Source organism: Gossypium arboreum, chromosome 4, assembly GCF_025698485.1.
Source record: "Gossypium arboreum isolate Shixiya-1 chromosome 4, ASM2569848v2, whole genome shotgun sequence".
NCBI classification, from domain to species: Eukaryota; Viridiplantae; Streptophyta; class Magnoliopsida; order Malvales; family Malvaceae; genus Gossypium; species Gossypium arboreum.
Window position 1 is genome coordinate 16444358 of NC_069073.1, and position 17927 is coordinate 16462284.

Consider the following 17927-nt stretch of genomic DNA (forward strand, 5'->3'; position numbering starts at 1 on the left):
GCTTATTTGGTGGGGTTGATTTCTAAGCTCTTTCTGGGTTTTCTTTGGTAAAGAAAGTAGGATTAAATATTTTTTAGAAACTTAAAAGTGGCAATGATATTTGAGTGTAAGTTCTTGTTAATGAGACTTTCCAAAGAGAATTTGATTTTGTCCTTTTTGTTAGTGTTTCTTTTGTTTATCATTTCAGCTTTGCTTGTTTTCAACAATGGACCATTTCTTATCTTACTTGCCATGATAATGTTAATGGTTGAAACAAAAGTTGGAAGAGAAAACACAGAGTGGCTGGATATTTTAAACACATTCTCAAATATAGATATAAAGGATATCATCTTTCAAATACATGATAAACATAGAAAAAAAAAATATGCTCACATCTAACACTACTTGGTGAAGTGGTCTCTATAAAATTTGTAATATAATACTTCAATTTTTATATATTCAAGACAAACTTGGTGAGTGTCTCTGCTTAAAAAGGAAGGCTTTGCATGGTTGGGCTTCATAAAAATGGATATTGTTTTAGTTGATGCATGGTTCTGTCTGTTATTTTGAAAAGTTGGAAAATTTCCAATGTCTGAAAAAGAAGATTCGGCGAAGTAGATACAAGTATCCCGAAAATCTCCAATCGTCCATGTTGTTTAATTGAAAATTTCCAGAAACTGTAAGCAGAAAAAAAATAAAAAATACGCCAGATCTAACGTCAAAGTGTTGGGGTTTGAGAATTGTAACGCAGAGGTTTTGGAAGCTTAAAAACACGTTTTCCCAAAGATGAGCCCGTTAAAGCATCCAATTGGCTGCTAATGACACTGATTATTTGAGTGCCTCCTTCTTTCATTGCTGTTCTTCGTCTACGAAAGTATTCCCATGTTTCCGTTTCCATTTCGCTATCTGACCTGCATTATTTTCCTGAAAAGCTTAGCTCAATCACTTTTAAGAAGTGACATCACGTGGTTTAGTATTCGAATCTCAACTTCTATAACCCTTTTTCCATATCTCCAAGCAGCAGCCTCTTTTGTCCCCGAAAAATCTTGCAAAAGACAACGCAGTAGAAAAGAAAAACTTTCTCTATGACTCGAGATGGTTATCATGCAACTACTTATGCACATAAGACCAAAATTTTGAAAAAGAAAAAGTGCAAGTACCAACATTACCTCATAATCAAAGAAGACCAACCATTAAATCCCACAGCCTTGAGCTGTTCAGCAGTAACATTTCGCTGTCTCTCAGGCTTCCTTGATAATAGAATCAAAGACCATCCTCTTGACTTAAGCTTCACATACAATTCCAGTATTCGCCAGTGCTTCAGATTGGCTGCATCTTCGATGGAACCACTTGGTTTGTTAGAGCCATATTGGTTGAACCTGAGCCAAAACATGAGTTTAATCTGGTTTAAGTAATTTATTAACAGGAAAATGACAAAGTCCCAAGTAACATAGAAAAAAATAAGGGGAATTACTGTTGCTGGTGCATTGATTGATAGGTGTATGTATGATTTGAAGCAAGGATGTCATCTATGTCTATTAACACAGCATCCAAATGATTGTCCGATGGTGAAATAGTATCGAAGAAGCTCTCAATCATCGAAATCATGAAATTTAAGTCTCGTTCGTATTCTCCCCCTTCGATATAATGAATGGCTAGATTCCAGCAGACTGGAGGAATCTCGGGTTCTTCCAAGCTGTTGAGTTCCCCATGTAAAGCAAAAGCCTTGCAATAATGGTAGCTATCACTTGCTTTCTCAATCTCCACCATTCCCTTGCTCCTACTTTCACAGGATCGCAACATTACTGCTAATGTTACAAGTAAAGTTACTGAAAGAACACCAACAATTAGAAGACCAGCAATGAAGATTGTTGCAGCAAAAGATTTCATGTAGAATCCCGACTCCAACACATATTGGCTTCCACTCTCTGTCAAGAACGACCGAGATTAATACGTATTTGTATCGAACATCGGAAGGTTTAGCAGTAGGAACCATAAAAACGAAATGAGTTAAGCAGTCAACCCATTAAAACAATGTTGCATACAAAATATTTGGATTAATTAACAATCCAGTCATGCCAAATGAATGGTTAAAAGCCTCTGAGAAAAGGGTATTGGAATTGAAAGAACTGTTGGGATCTAATAAAGAAGTGCCTTACCAGTATCTTCCCTACTCAAGAGACTCTGAGAGGAGAACTCCCGTTCCATTTGATGGCCATAAGCTGACATTGTGATTTAGTCAAGCCAGATTCATAGCAGGGCTGCAAAATTCTGCCCAGATCCCTTCAAAATCATTGAAGGGTCACCTGAAACGACAAATAACAATCAACTGATATAGAAGATTCCACCCCCCCCCCCCCCCCCGCCCCAAAACAAACCCCTTTAACCATATGGTGGCAATCACTGATATGATAAATCAAGACAAAAATCCCAACTTTACAGCTACAACTTACAAGCAGCTTCATGATCTACCATGGTCTGAGCTAGCACTCAAACTTCATTGCCCTCTTGACAAGGAATCAAGTTTCCATTTTTATCAAGAATATCTTTCTAAGGAAGGAAAGGGTCCATAACCATTTGACTTTCTAGATATAATACTAATAATCATTAAAGTCCAAAATTTGCTGATCAACTCATTGCTTCACAGTAGCAATTTGGTAAAAAATAAAATAAAAACAACAATTAAGAAAAAGAAATAACTTCATACCCAAATTACCATGAGTTAATAACAAAACAGAATTGAATTCTGATGCAATTAATAATGCAAAAACTGGGTTTATTTTTGTTCCTCATTATCTTAAAGTTAAACAATACAAGGAAAGGCAAAGAGACAAGAGAAGAGAGAGAACCTGAGAGAGGCTTTCGAAGGCTTTTACCTGTAGAGGATAAGAAAATGAAAACCTGACAACAAAAACGACTGTATCTCTTTCGTAGAGAAGCTTCCTTCTTTGTACTGTGTTGATCATTGTTACCGGCTTCTTTCCAAGGACGACGATGACTTTAAACATGACAGATTGCGTAGTGTTTTTACTTTAAAATCGGGGGTAGTTTTGACAACAAGGAGATTATTCCAGGGTTTTACTTGCAATTTTGTTTAAAAGCAGAGAATTTGATTAAATATAGTTGGTATGATAATTCTTGGGCTCCACCATCTCAATCATGCAATGTATTTTTGTAGTGTATGCTCCACCAATTATGTTGTTAAAAAAGAATATATTTGATGATGATGTTTTTGCTAGTCAAAAGATTCTGCCGTGATAAAGTGTACAAGAAACTCTATAGGTACACCTGGTGAAAATCTCTGTACAGACTGGTTCATATCATCATATTCATGCTTATTTTTGCTATTATTATGTTGACATGTGTTATGTCTCATATGTCGCATTCAATACAAAGTCTTCATCAGTTAGTGGAGAACGTGACAGCAATTCAAGTTAATTTTCATTATTAAGATTGCTTACAAAATCTCAGCTCAGAGTTCATGACACCATATGAACATGACATGATAATCACTTCCACCAGTAGGGATTTGTCTCACCTTGTACCCCCTCTGAATTTGTTTTTTTCAAAGAATAGCTACCACATTTATCATCTTAATACTTAACCAGTCTCATATGGTGCAACAATATGACTAAGTTTCTTGGCTAATTCTTTCAACGACATGTTTCCAAGACCTCAGAACCGTTTATCACGTTCACAGCTGAATCCACAGTCTTGGCTAATTCAACGGCTGCACCCACGTAGGAATGTGGCGTTAACTTCAAAAGATGAGTCTTAGCTTCTTCGGGTAATTCCAAGCCTTCAATAAATTCCCTTATACTTTCTTTGGTAACTGCTCTCCCCCTAGTAAGCTCCTTCAGCTTCTCGTAAGGCTCTGGAACACCATATCTACGCATGACCTACAGATCAAGTTAAAAAGAGAAACAAAAAGATGAATCAAAATACTATCCATCTAGCCTCTATTACTTTGCGCTTACAAAAAAATTGAAACAGAAAAGGGCATTCAATAAATGTAGATCAGAAGATACATACAGTCTGAATTGGCTCCGCAAGTACCTCCCATGCCTGGTTCAAGTCTTCGCTTAACCGAGCTTCATTGACCTGGAATCAAAAGGGAGCTTAAGAGAGATGGTAGTATGCAGTAAAGCACCCAAAACTACAATTTAGAGAAGGATTAGCAAGGGCTTTTGCATCATAGGTGATATCAAGCGGCTAATTATCACTAGTTGAAGAAAATAAACTAACGTGCCTTACCACAAGTCATAGATGTATCATGAAGTCAAAATTTTCACAAAGATTTAAAAATACCCCAAGTCCCTGTACTCTTTTTAGACTTTTTAAAATTTAATACTTTAGCTTTTATTTCCAGGAATTTAGTCCCTCATTTGTCAAATTTGAAAATTAAAATCCAACAGATAACAAAATCAATGGATTATCGTTAAATTTGAAAATGTGACATTTGAACATTCAAACTTTTACATAAGTTAAGTCCAATTGATACTCAAATTTAACATAAGTCAATTAACAGCGTTATCCCTCGGATTTTAATCCCTAAGAACTAAAAGCAGAGGGACTAAATATCGAAGTCCAAGGAGTACAGGGGCAGGGGCATAATTAGACCTTTCACAAACTAATAACCAAATACAGGACTTAATTAACAAGAACCTTTGGCACTAAAATACACTTAAAGGAGATCAGAACCTTCATGTTATGCAACATACCTGGAGCTTTCCTATTCCTTGCAGCGCACTTTTGTAAGCAAGAAGGGAATGACCAAGTCCTCCCCCCATGTTCCTCAAGACTGTCGAATCAGTTAAATCTCGCTGCAAATTCAACACATAAGAAGATTTATTTTGTTCAAATGGAGTTACATTAGTTATGAACAAACTTCACAAACATAAAATTAAGCGGCTATCCTAAAATAAAAATATTGTACCTGCCAACGGGAAATAGGCAACTTCATGCTCAGGTAAGTTAGGTCTTCATTAGCCTTACCAAGATTACCTTCACTGTTTTCAAAATCAATAGGGTTTACTTTATGAGGCATTGTTGATGAACCAATCTCACCTGCCTTGGTTATCTGCTCCAAATTTTGACCACGAAAAGACATTGGTTGGGAAAATAATAATAACAATAATAATAAATTAAAGTCAACATGCTGCATCAAAACAGTCACCTGCTTAAAGTATCCTAAAGATATGTAGCCCCATATATCTCTGTCAAAGTCAATCAATATATTATTAAACCGGATAATTGCATAATAAAGTTTTGCCATATAATCGTGGGTCTCAATCTGCAGACAAGCAAAAAAAAAAAACTTTATTCCAGGTCAAGCACATAAACTCGTTACATATCATACCCATATGAAGCTAACTAGAAGTGTCAATACATCAACTGAGATATATATTTTTACAGTATAAGAGGAAGAAGAGCATGGAACATACCTGAGTAACATAGGGGTTAAACTTTAATCCAAGAGAAGTCACAAACTGTTCTGCGATTTGAGGCCAATTAACAGTAGGATATGCAACAATATGGGCATTGTAGTTTCCAACTGCACCAGCAAATTTTCCCATCATCTCGACTTGAGAAATTTCTTGCCTTTCTCTGCTTAGCCTAACAGAAAAAATGGCCATCTCCTTTCCCAAGGTTGTAGGTGAAGCTGGCTGAAAAAACTAATGATTTAGGTGATCAAGTAATAACAGCTATTCCTAGAGCATGTAACAGTAATAAATTACATGTAATTAAAGAAACAAAAAAAAAATAAGCAATCTAGATATAAAACATGCTCTCTCTCTCTGATCAACCTGAGAATTCAAAGACTAATTTTCCAAGTGGCTTATGACAAGCTAAGAGTGAGAAGATTGTTTCAAGAAGGAAATTTCTCTTCTACCTGGCCATGCGTGCGAGAAAGCATAGAAACGCTTGCATTAGCCTTAGCCAGCTTACATATTGCCTCGACCAATTTATCCATGGTTGGAAACATGACTTTGGTCATTGCTTCTTTCAACATCAATGCATGGGCAAGGTTGTTTATGTCCTCGGATGTGCAAGCAAAATGGAAAAATTCAAGGACCTGAAACCAGAGAGAGAATATTAATTGATCCAAAAATTCCCAAAACTCGAGTCAAATAGAAAGGATAGTGAATCAATATATAATCAAATAACAAGTCCCAACCTTGGCAATTTCTGGCTGTGATTGGCATTTCTGTTTCAAGAAGTACTCGACTGCTTTTACATCATGGTTAGTTACTCTCTCTATTTTTTTAACTTCCAAGGCATCATCCATGCTAAATCCATCAATGAGTCCTAGCAAATAAGACTGAGCCTCTGCACTAAAGCTTGGAACCTCAATGACTTCAGGAATTTGTGAAAGCATCAGCAACCATTTAATCTGACACAGTATTTATAATCAATAAGGGTCCTTCTAGAAAGCAAAAAGAAAAGAAAACTAAGTTCATTGATATCGATTTTAACTACATTATATTTGGAATTCAGTAATTATATTTTATACATCAACCAAAAGTGTGCTCATATAATTTGCATTGAGTGTTGCCCAGATTCTTCATTTTCCTCAAAATACCTGTTTCTAACACATATACTTCTGACATGCTGTAGAACAATTGAGCATATTCCAATCAAACATATACCATACCTAACACTTAACTTGAGTCCGAGTAACATAGTTTGCATTTCACTAACTCATTTCTAAAGCAGGCAACCTCCAGTCGAGTGGTTACAGGATTTCTGTTACCTTTTTAATCACCACTAGGGGTGTACAAAAATATTCGAAACCGAAAAACCATTTTTTTCGGTTTATTCGGTTTTCATGTTCGGTTTAATTGGTTTATTTGGTCGGTTTTCGGTTTGACATTTTAAACCGAATAAACATTACACTCCCAAACACAAATTTAAACTTTAAACCCAAATACCCATTGAAATTTAAAACTCAATACACATTAATATTTAAAACCCAAATTGATAATTTAATGTTTTATGATATTAATTTTATTTTTGAACTAAAAAAAACCAAAAAACTGAACCGAAAAATTTTTACTCGGTTTATTTGGTTTTGCTCTCTAGGTCAGTTTGATTTATTCAATTTACATAGATAACTCAGTTTATTCGGTTTTTGGTATAAAAAACTGAACCAACCAAATATACACCCCTACTCACCACATCCACACTTTCCAATATTTCTCATCAAATTATGTCGTCAGCTTAAGATTTATCACAGGTAAAGCTAATTGAAGTCATAATTCAACTACGCTAAGCCAAAATTTGTATAATCATTTCAACCTTTTAAGATACATATGAACTTGATTTCGAACAATTTGCAAAATGACAATATACCAAAAGCCCCTAAGACCATATACATAAATAAAAAAAGTAAGGAATTATAAACTTGAATGCGCCATACATATGAAAGAATATAGAATAATGATGTATTTGGCGAATCAAATACCATGGTCTGTTAAGGAAGCTTTCGGATTTGTTGATAATTTTTGAAAGATTTCTTCGAAAAGGTTTCATCAACCCCTCATTTATGTCGAGTAGCCCTTGTTGTTGCGAGAATTCTTAATTCATGAGTTATAGGGAGGGACTTATGATTCCACAAACAGAGACTAATATATATATATATATGTACCCCAACTATTTGAAACGAAATTACATTAAAAAATGAATATATTAGAGAAAGCAGATTATAAATTTACCTCAACAAGAACCCGAAAGTAAATAAGCCCATATTCACTCATATAGGGAGCCAAGTCTTTCACTTTACCCCAATAACGACCATCCAAAGGTGACAATGCGGTTAATGTTGATAATTCGAACTCGCGAGAATCATCTTTAATCGCCTAAAACAAAATAAAGAAATTAGAACCAAAACAAAAAAATCTAAGCTTCCATAAAAATAAAAAATAAAAAGAAACGGCACTAAAAATTCAATAGTGAATGTGTGTTTTTGTTAAAAATAAAGTTTAATACCTTAAAAAGCGCTTTTTTTTTTTCAAAACCCAAACAGGAACAGAGCTCCATCATTAAAAGAATCAATATTGCAAAGTGTAAACCAAGAGGTAAAGAATAAAACCTGTTTGAAACCATGGGTTCTGCTAGAAAAAGTTGAGCGAAGATAAAGGGAAGCATTTGAGAATTGATGGGTATGTATAGTATTAGGCAAAATAGACATGTTTCTTGAAGATTGGAGTTTACTTGCATGTAAAGGGCTTAAAAAGGGGGACTGAATTTTGGTTAATACCCCGGAAGAAACCCTGGCCTCCATGGAAAAAGAGTAGAGCTTTGAACTGTGAAAGTGTAGCTGAAGTCCAGGGCGAAAATGGTGCGTGCTTGGCTGGCTGTATATTTTCACAGTTTTCTTTTCTTCTAGTTGTTATTGTTGTTGAGCTATAAACCCTAATCTTAAAAAGACCCAATTAAATTGGATTGCTTTTTCTGGGTTTAAATTTTATGTTTTTACTTAAATTAAAATCCAGCCCAAAGCCCTAAATAGTTAATATTAATTAAGGAAATTTTAAAAGGAAATTTTAAGTCAAAGAAGGTAAAATATAAGGTAAAGTTATAAGTAGAGTACGGAAATTAGTGTTAGTGTTGGAAATTAGTAATAAAAAATATAAGTAGAATACGGAAATCAGTGTTATATGAAAAGTTTTTTTTTAAAGAAATATGGAAAAGTTTAGTTAAGTAAATATTTTATTATTTTTAATTTTATTTCCCAAAGTTAAAGTAATGTATGGTTTTAGTATTATATAAAAAGTTAGTATATGTCAGATATTTTAAAGAGAGTGTTAACTTAATTGATAATAGGAAGAATAATTAATATTTAAAATATATGGAAATTATTTATTTATTTTGATATCTTACCTTCATAGAAAAAAATGGTGTGGATTATTTTGCTGAAATTGTATAGATTGTTCCACTCAATGTGAACTTTTGGATTCCTTTTAATCCAGTAATTATTTATGTACCCTTCCTATAATATTATTTATGTACTTTTTTAATTATTTAATAATATTTCAATGTTTTTTATGTCATTCATAAATGACTTTGATAATTTTTAATTTTGAATTTAGAATCTTAAATCTTGAATCTCAAACTTCAAACCTTAAATCTCAAACATCGAAACCAAACCTCAAATATTGAATCATGAACCTTAAACACAAACCCCAAACCTTAAACTTGAATCCTAAATCTTAAATTCTAAACTTGAGTTTGGGGTTTGGATTTGAGGTTAAAAGTTTGTGGTTTAGGATTTAGGGTAAAAGAATTATCAAAATTATATGTTAATGACATGAAAAATATTACTAAAATGTCATTAAATAATTGAAAAATGACTATGGGTGACATATTGAGAAGAGTTCATAAAATAATTTCTCCTTTTTAACCTCTATTAAGATGTACAAGTGTCATTAAACTAAGCTGCCTAATGGCATAAATATAACTATGCCAGGTAAGCTTACTTTCTTTATTTGTAGCTTTATATTACTATAGTATATATATTTATGTATATATATATATATATATATGATTAGCTCATTAGAGAGGATTCATTTACAATAATGTAAAACTAAAATGGCTTTACATATTCCGTAACTTTTTATACCATTAATATTTTAACAACCCAACTGTTATATTTCACGTTCTATTTATGTAGACCATGCATGTCAAATTTCTCATAAATTAAAATTTTCTAACTATTCATGTTATATTAAAAAATTCAATCGTTAAATATATATTAATATAGATAATATTTTAAATCGATATTATAAAGATATTGCATCGATTCAATATTTTATATGCATGTCAAGTATAAATATCTTGATAAATTTAACAAATGGAATGCTAAAATGTTAATCATGTAAGAAATTACTAAAGGCAGTAAAACAACTTTAGTTTTACATCAATGTAAATGGATCCCTCTAGATATTATAATATCTTCATGTAATTTTGATTAAAAATTACACGTGTCAAATTTTCAGTAGCTGGTTTAGCACTTAATAACAATATTAACTCTAGGTACTATGATAATACATATTTTGATTGTTCAAAAACTACATTGGAACTTTTAAAATTAAAGGTACACATTAGATATTTAGTCCAAGTACAGGTACCAAATGTGACATTATCTCCTAATTTAATTTAATATCACCTCTTATTGTTCATTTCTTACTTGATTTTATGTCTACCTAATCACCACATGTCATATGGCATAATGGTGGAGAGTTTTTCTTTATACAATACATACTTCTACTTATAACTTCTCCCTAACCCTTAAATTAGATGGAAAACATACTTAAGTGCACTCGAACCCTTATCTTCCCGATTATTACAATGACAATGGTGCCAGCTGAGTTAAGCTTTAATTGGCTAAGTGAAGGGTTTATTTTATTTTATTTTATTTTGATATAACCGTAGTTATCCTAGTCCATTTTACATTTTCAAACTAATCATTTTTTTAGCCAAAATTGTATTAAGGTAAAACTCTCATAATAATGATGACCTTAAGATTCAAATTCAAACCAAATCTCCATTCCACTTTTTTTTAACAACCAAATCTCCATACTATCCTAGTACTAGTAGTATTACTATTACAACAAGAAGCAAAGAGATTTCTCAAAATAATTTCTTCCGTTTCCTTTTGAAGTGCCAATAATGGATAATGATAACACGTACTATGCATGTGGAACTGTTCTTCCTAATGTTGAGGAAATTGGTTAAAAATGCCTTTTGCAATTTGAAAAAAGGTAAATAACCTTTTCTTTTCTTTTCTTTTGCATTTAAAATTTATTTTAATTTCCTAGACACAAAAGATTAAGGGATGAAGTTGCAAATAATAATGTTAGAAACACTTAAAAAATGCATCTATTACCTTATCTCATTTGAATAATCACGTTTCTTCTAATTTCTCCCACTTCCTTCCTAGTTTCTCCCTCTTTCTTATTTCATTTTTTCATTTCCTTCATTAGAAAACTTTTTCCAATTTCTTTCTAAGTTTTTTTTTTATTAGGATTTTGTAACATCCCTAACCCGTATCTGTCGCCGGAATAGGGTTATAAAGCATTATTGTAAATATGCAATTTAAATTATTCGTCTTCAAATAATTCATATATCATATCATAACTCATTCAAACACATACATATCATCCCATTTTCGAGCCCTCGAGGCCTTAGAAACACTTTAAAAATGATTCGAGACTAATTTGAGAACATTTGAAACAATAAGGAAAAAGTTAGAAAATTTCATACTGCAGGGGTCACACGGCTGAGACACACGCTCGTCTCTCAAACCGTGTGGACATTCGAAGTAGGGACACACGTTCGTGTCCCAGCCCATGTCTGTGCTCATGTAACTCTCTGACTTGGGTCACACGGCCAAGCCACAAGCCCGTGTGCTAGACCGTGTAACTCTCGAAATGGCCTCACACACCTGTGTGCTAGGCCGTGTAACTGCCTGACTTGCCAACTTTTGAAACCTACAGGGGACACACAGCTACAAGAAAATAGCTAAAATCAAGCCATTTCTTTCACCCTTCACAAGCATAAACTTAAGTACTTTTTCACACATGATAAAGACTTCTAAACATGCTCAAAACCTGCATAAAAAGATCCATACCATAGGCTAATAATCCATAGAACTAATACGCTATATACGCACCTCAAACACATACATAAAACATAGCTAAACATGATCACACTTAACCATTCATTAAGTAGTTTATCTTCATACCAAATCATTTCCTAATTAACCACAAATCAAACATACCAAATTGGTCATTCCAAACATGTTTTTACTTGGCCATATCCATACCAATCCACAAAGCATCAAAGTGCCAAAAGCATACCAACCAATACACCATATTTATAAACCAAACATATCAACTTAATTCATAAACAAAACAAAACAATCCATAAGTGTTTACTTTCATAACATTCTATTTGTATCGAAAGATATCTATTTACAAACTTAGACAAATACCTAATCACCTAGTTTAGTAATTCACCATACTATACCCAAACAACCTACATAGCCACATACATGCCACAACCCTAAAAAGAACAAGAACTACCAACATCAATGGATAGTGTGAGCCGTAGATTCGATCCATCCAAAATTCAGTGATAATGATCTACAAAACAATACACAAAAACATATAAGCTTACAGAGCTTAGTAAAAACATAATAAATCTTTTAATTTGTCATCAATTGAATGCAACTTTTATTTTACTCAATTGAAATTACCGAAGTATAAATAGGGCACGTATGTGCAATCAGGGGTACTAAAGTACAAACAGGGGCACGTATGTGCAATCAAGGGTATCGAAGTACAAACAGGGGCACATATGTGTAATCAAGGGTATTGAAGTACAAATAGGGGCACGTATGTGCAATAAGGTATAATTAACATAAGTATTTTATTACATGGTTATAAGATGAAAATATATATATATATATATAGAAATTCAATTATACATCTAAATACTATGAACTTACCTTGATCACAAAAACGATGAAATAGGATCGATTAGTCCGACATTTTATCTTTCCCTCGATCTAAGTCTGTACGAGGCTTAACTTGATCTAAATAATAAAATTCAATCCATTCAATGTTCATTCTATTCAAAATAGTCCAAAATACAAAAATTTTCAAAATTACACTTTTACCCCTAATATTTTAATTTTTTTACAATTTAGTCCTTAAGCTCGTAAATTGAAATTCATGCAATTTCATCCCTACCCAAGCTAGTTGAATTCCATATATATCCATATCAATTCATACAATTGATTATTTCACAATTTTCACCATGTTTTACACATTTTTCAATTAAATCCCTATTTGACATTTTCAACAAAATTCATTTTACAAAAGTTCTTTATCTATCAACAAAGATTCATTTTCTTCCATCAAACATCAAAAATCACATGAATATATTCATGGAAAAACCCTAACCTATTAACATTTTTGTAAATTAGTCACTGGACTAGCTAGATTAAGCTACAACTACTTCAAAAACATAAAAATCATTAAAAACGGGACAAAATCACACTTGTATGCGAGGATTTTATGCAGCCGAATGGAAGAAACCTAATTAAGATTTTCTATTTTCAATTTTCGGTGAAGAAAATCTTTGAAGAAGATGAGAAACTTTTGTTTTAATTAAATTAAACTTAATTTACCTATTTACATTTTTAACCTTTAAAAATATGCTTAATTACAGCAAAACCAACCCATGGATGTTCTCAATCTATAATGATGTTCTATTTACCATTTAAGTATTCCTACTTTAAGGTTCTATAGCTATTTAATACATTTAGCTACTAGAACTCTACTTTTGCACCTTTTACGATTTAGTCCATTTTATTAATTAAACATGCAAACGATAAAATTTCTTAATGAATTTTTAAACAACCTTGTTAATATTCCATAGAATTTAAAATAATAATAAAATAAATATTTTCACATTGGATTTGTGGTCCCAAAACTATTGTTCGATTTTCTTGAAAGCAGATTATTCTGATTTAGTGCTCTTAGTATAGTAATTTTACCTTTATGTACTTGTATTTTTCTGAATAAATTGGTTTAAATAGAAATCCATTAGTTTTATTAATATCTTCATATATTGTCCTCAACGATTTTTGCATGCAAAGCAAAATAAAAGCAAATACTTTACTAATTATCTAACGTTTAACTAATATTAAGTGGTATTACATGGTTAGATCATAATACAAAAACATGACTTATATTATTAGATAATTTACACATGTCCTTAGTCTATTCGAGATTGAGAAATCGATTGAAAGACTAATATGTTGTCTATCGAATCAAATTGGGGAGATACATTGTCTTGGGTATCAGAGCGAATAACTCCTAAAAGATAGACACATGGACGTGATTGATTAAACTGACAGTACATTAGATATGATCCAAGTAGAATAAATCTTAGATCTATTTATAGATTTATTCACATGTGATTTTCATAGTGTGACATACCTTAATCTTGAGTTAATGATGAACTGTGTATGTGTAACTCATATACTTTATTGTAAATAAAAACCTGAGTTCAAATAGATAAGGATCTAAAAGTTGATATGTTGGGTTTACGACTGCTACAGTATGCAACATCATTCCATAGCAGTGGAATTCATAACCCATTTAAAGGGTAAATGATCTCCTCTTATCGACATTACATGATAGATGAAAAATAAACATGGTCATGAGTCATTTATCTTTGTGACAAATTATTTAAAAATTATTTGATAGTAATTGATTTTTCATCAAGGAAGATGTAATGGTTACCATAAGATAAAGATGATCATATTTAGAGAATGAGTTTATCTTAAAGAGTTTAAGGATATCCTATGAGGGTAACACACTTATGATAAGGTCATTGGACAAGCACTTTATAAGTAGCTTTCATAATGGTATATAATAAGGGAGGGCTTAGTCACAATCCTTTATGAAATGACATTGTGACTAAATAATGTTGTAATTAATAAACAAAAATCCAGTACTTAATTACAAATTATTTGAGCCCTAATTATATATGTCCAAACAGTCTCTTCGCTAGCTCGAAATAATCAGGAATGAATTGCATGTAGAGCCAATATTAATGAGAAATGAATGAAAATGATGAAGTAGGAGAAATAGATCGCATGTATCACTATCCGCAATGATTGCATTTTCTCATAAAGTACAAAAGATGACTTGAATTAATTTAAGTTCTTTGAATTATTATTAATTAAATAATTAGAGTTCAAGATTGAATTAAATTAATTAGTCATTATAGATTTGTTGAATAAGAAAATTAAATGTATTTTCTCATAGATTCTATTACGTTAAAGTTGCTATGACTTTAATGGAATAAAATTGATTGAGAAAATTATTTACTTGAAAAATTAATTTGTTAAATTAATTGATTAAATAAATAATATTTTGGAAGATAGAAAATAAAATATTAGATTGATTAGAAAATAAAATATTAGATTGAATAAATTATAAGTGTTGGATAAAAATCTAAGAAACACATATAATCAAACTCAATACATGACAGACCTAATAAGGCCATAATATAAAGAAGAGGGGGCGACAACCCTTATATTGTTTCCCTATAAATAGGAACTTTGTGTTAAGCAAATTATCACATCACTTTTCATAAGTCGTTATTTTTTAGAAAATAGTGGTAATTTATTTTAAAAAATAATTTCTATTTTTTGGGAAAAACGTGTAGTTTTCGGTTGTAGTGAGGAATTATTTTCCTACTAAGAGTAAACAAAATGTTTTCATTTTGTGACTTGGCTCGTGTTGTTTGAGTCCACACTCGAGGCAATTTGTGGTTTGATGATAGTGAAAAGGTCGTTCGATGGCAAGTTGGGATCAACTTTAGTTCACCTCGTACAAAGCACAAATATAATTTTGGTTAAAATTGATTGCTATAAATAACACAAAGGCTCGATTTTAAAAAAAAAAATTAAAACTTCCACTATACTTAAAATAACCATTTTCTAAATCGATTTTTTCCAACATTTTTCTCTTTTATTTCAATTTTATACTGATTTTCTAATTAAAAATACACTTAAAACCCTTAATATCTCCCCTTTGGCAAGATTAATTTTTTCTACTTACTGACTTTTTTTTGGTGTCCCAATTAGTATGATTTATGTATTGAATGGATGAACTTGCTTTGGATTTTGGCATCATTGTTGACAAAATTTCTATGAATAATTTGATTTCTAGTTTTTTATGCACATGTTGTCCCAATTAGTATGATTTATGTACATCATCCATGATATGTCATACCGTACATTTTAGCAATAACTTTCCTTATATGAAATGAAACATAGCTCTTTGTTGCTAATAACGTATTCTTTTAATTTCCCCGTAAACCACGACCAAGACTTTTCATTATCCGAATCAATCGCTCCAACAACGAGGGGATAAATGTGACCATTATCATTCTACGTAATTGTGCAAAGCAATACAACTTTATACTTTCAAGTTAAGAATGTCCCATAAACACAAATCACTTTTTTCAAAAACTAAAATGCAATGAAGCAGCATAAGAAATACTTGAACCAATCTTCTTCCAGTATTTCTTCTTTTATGAACATTAAAATATCCTGGTAAGATAACATGCCTGAGTTCAAGACTACCTTTCGCCTTTTTCTATTATTGCTTGTCTTGCTTTCCATGCCCTTCAATAACTAACATCGTAACCAAACTCTTGATAGATGAATGCTTAGATCTCTTTCGATGAAGAGCCTTTACCACAATTGAACCTTGACATGCATAATCCAATAATTACATCACACAAATGCTTGAATATTGCCCTTCAATGCACTTTTAAGTCTGCAACTATGTCCACCGGCATAAGTTCTAATTTCAAAATGGTTTGATGTTCCCATCTTCTTTAATCAAACCCGCCAAGTGCACCCTTTAACCATACATGATAGTACTACCAACAATGGGGTTGACTTGTTTGTTTTGTATTGAAATTTACCCTTTATTGCAACATTTTTAGGTTCTTTACCACTTCCTCCAAGCTATCAAAGATTTGTTCCACGCATAGAATCATCATTAAATTTAAGCGCTTCATCATCATTAGCTTCATTCTCGCTCTCATTGGTCACACCGTCATTCAAATTATCCAATGCCATCAGGTGCAAATGAAGTTTGTCCAACCCCAAAACACTAACTTCTGTAGCTTCCTCACATTTTACGTGTTCTTCATCATGGGCTTTTTCACCAAGATTTGCACCAGCGAAATCGTCCTTAATAGATATCTTAACTTCAATATGTGTTTCATTATCCCTTGCAATTTCACTTTCCAAATCATCTCCATGCAGATCCATTATTACCTCAAGGTTGTTATGTTGAAAGCCAATACAACTTCTAGATAAAATTCAAACTTATCCTTTAAGAGATATTTTCTTAGGAAGATTTTAGAATATAAAATAAAAAAATAGGATATTATCTAGAAGGCTAGGTGTTCTAAATGAACATTCTAGTTATTAAGTATTTGTAAAATCAATGGCAAGGATGTTGACATGTGTCAACAATTCAATGATCACTAAACTCTGTAAATAGGGGGTGAGAGTTTTTATTCTTGTGATGATGTAAGAGAGAGCTATAAGTAAGAGAGTGTGAGAGGTAGAGGTAGAGAAGAGAATAGTAGTGAGGTAAGTGTGTGTCATATTGTAATCGTATTGTGTATTAATCAAAATGTTCTCTTTTTTAGTAATTGTACGTCTCGGTTAAGCTTTAAGTTTCTAAGCACTTGGTGCACTTGGGTTCACTTTAATATATGGTCGGCTTTGCTGCTTGAGTATTATAGTACACTAAGAAGTTAGAAAATAAAAGTTTAACTGACTTCAAAGAGTTGATGTAACACTAGTTCTAGGTCCTAGGTCCTCTGTAATAGTTGTGTTAGGCTTGTTGAGTTCCTAACATGTCACTTGTAATGTAAGTCAATGAATCAACAATGTTAGCCCTTTCTGCCATGAGACTACTAACCACCAAAGATACCTTTATTGTAAGTCCTAGGTTAAATCATAACCATCTTTCAATGGAAAATACAATGTTTTATCCCATTATCTATCAATTACCTTTAGCTTCTACTTTAGCTTCACTATCATTCATCGAGCCTTCATACTTATTCCTTCTGTAATAACAACCACCCTCAATATTAACTCGGGAGAAAAATTATCTTTTATTATGCCAATCACCCGCCTAATGAAAAAATGAAAAAAATATTACAAAAATGTTTAAATTGCTTATTTCATAAATAGATGAGACATTTTATTAAAAAAATGTGAAATTATATCATAATACATAGATGATCTATAATTGAATCAAAGGCAAGTGTAAACCATATCATCAACATTTTAAAACTGTGGGTATTTGTAAAAATTAAGTTTACCACCTTAAAAAGCT

The 17927-nt window shown here is 32.0% G+C and overlaps 2 protein-coding genes across 7 annotated transcripts; both read right to left on the reverse strand.

Moving 5' to 3' along the window:
• Positions 1-287: 287 nt before the first annotated feature.
• On the reverse strand, positions 288-3100 carry LOC108460378 (uncharacterized protein At2g39920-like). Of its 5 annotated transcripts, none has more exons than XM_053027032.1 (5): positions 2856-3100; positions 2139-2285; positions 1454-1907; positions 1149-1358; positions 288-903 (listed from the first exon to the last, which is right to left on the reverse strand). In XM_053027032.1, exons 2-5 carry the CDS (start codon positions 2206-2208, stop codon positions 882-884), a joined length of 756 nt encoding a protein of 251 aa, XP_052882992.1. In that variant the 5' UTR covers positions 2209-2285; positions 2856-3100; the 3' UTR covers positions 288-881. The 5 variants fall into 5 exon arrangements, with proteins under 5 accessions (XP_052882992.1, XP_052882991.1, XP_017615344.1 ...); XM_053027031.1 differs by having other exon boundaries at positions 288-890; positions 2829-3096; XM_017759855.2 differs by having other exon boundaries at positions 288-890; positions 2856-3095.
• A 298-nt stretch (positions 3101-3398) lies between these two features.
• LOC108460377 (uncharacterized) lies at positions 3399-8442 on the reverse strand. 2 transcript variants are annotated; one of them, XM_053027030.1, is made up of 10 exons: positions 8240-8442; positions 7695-7838; positions 6158-6373; positions 5873-6055; positions 5424-5645; positions 5156-5272; positions 4916-5059; positions 4701-4802; positions 4012-4080; positions 3399-3878 (listed from the first exon to the last, which is right to left on the reverse strand). In XM_053027030.1, exons 1-10 carry the CDS (start codon positions 8261-8263, stop codon positions 3633-3635), a joined length of 1467 nt encoding a protein of 488 aa, XP_052882990.1. In that variant the 5' UTR covers positions 8264-8442; the 3' UTR covers positions 3399-3632. The 2 variants fall into 2 exon arrangements, with proteins under 2 accessions (XP_052882990.1, XP_017615342.1); XM_017759853.2 differs by having other exon boundaries at positions 8072-8441.
• Between the last annotated feature and the right edge of the window lie 9485 nt (positions 8443-17927).

What these genes read in the sequence shown, in the direction of transcription:
- LOC108460378 (XM_053027031.1), bottom strand. Translation starts at nt 2,208, where the DNA reads ATGTCAGCTTATGGCCATCAAATGGAACGGGAGTTCTCCTCTCAGAGT. An exon ending in CAATCAATGCACCAGCAACA is followed by an intron (nt 1,359 to 1,453) that starts GTAATTCCCCTT and finishes GTTTTGGCTCAG; the next exon opens with GTTCAACCAATATGGCTCTA. An exon ending in TGGTCTTCTTTGATTATGAG is followed by an intron (nt 891 to 1,148) that starts GTAATGTTGGTA and finishes AAAATAATGCAG; the next exon opens with GTCAGATAGCGAAATGGAAA.
- LOC108460377 (XM_017759853.2), bottom strand. Translation starts at nt 8,263, where the DNA reads ATGGAGGCCAGGGTTTCTTCCGGGGTATTAACCAAAATTCAGTCCCCC. An exon ending in GAACCCATGGTTTCAAACAG is followed by an intron (nt 7,839 to 8,071) that starts GTTTTATTCTTT and finishes ATTTTGTTTTAG; the next exon opens with GCGATTAAAGATGATTCTCG. An exon ending in CACAGCCAGAAATTGCCAAG is followed by an intron (nt 6,056 to 6,157) that starts GTTGGGACTTGT and finishes CTCTGGTTTCAG; the next exon opens with GTCCTTGAATTTTTCCATTT.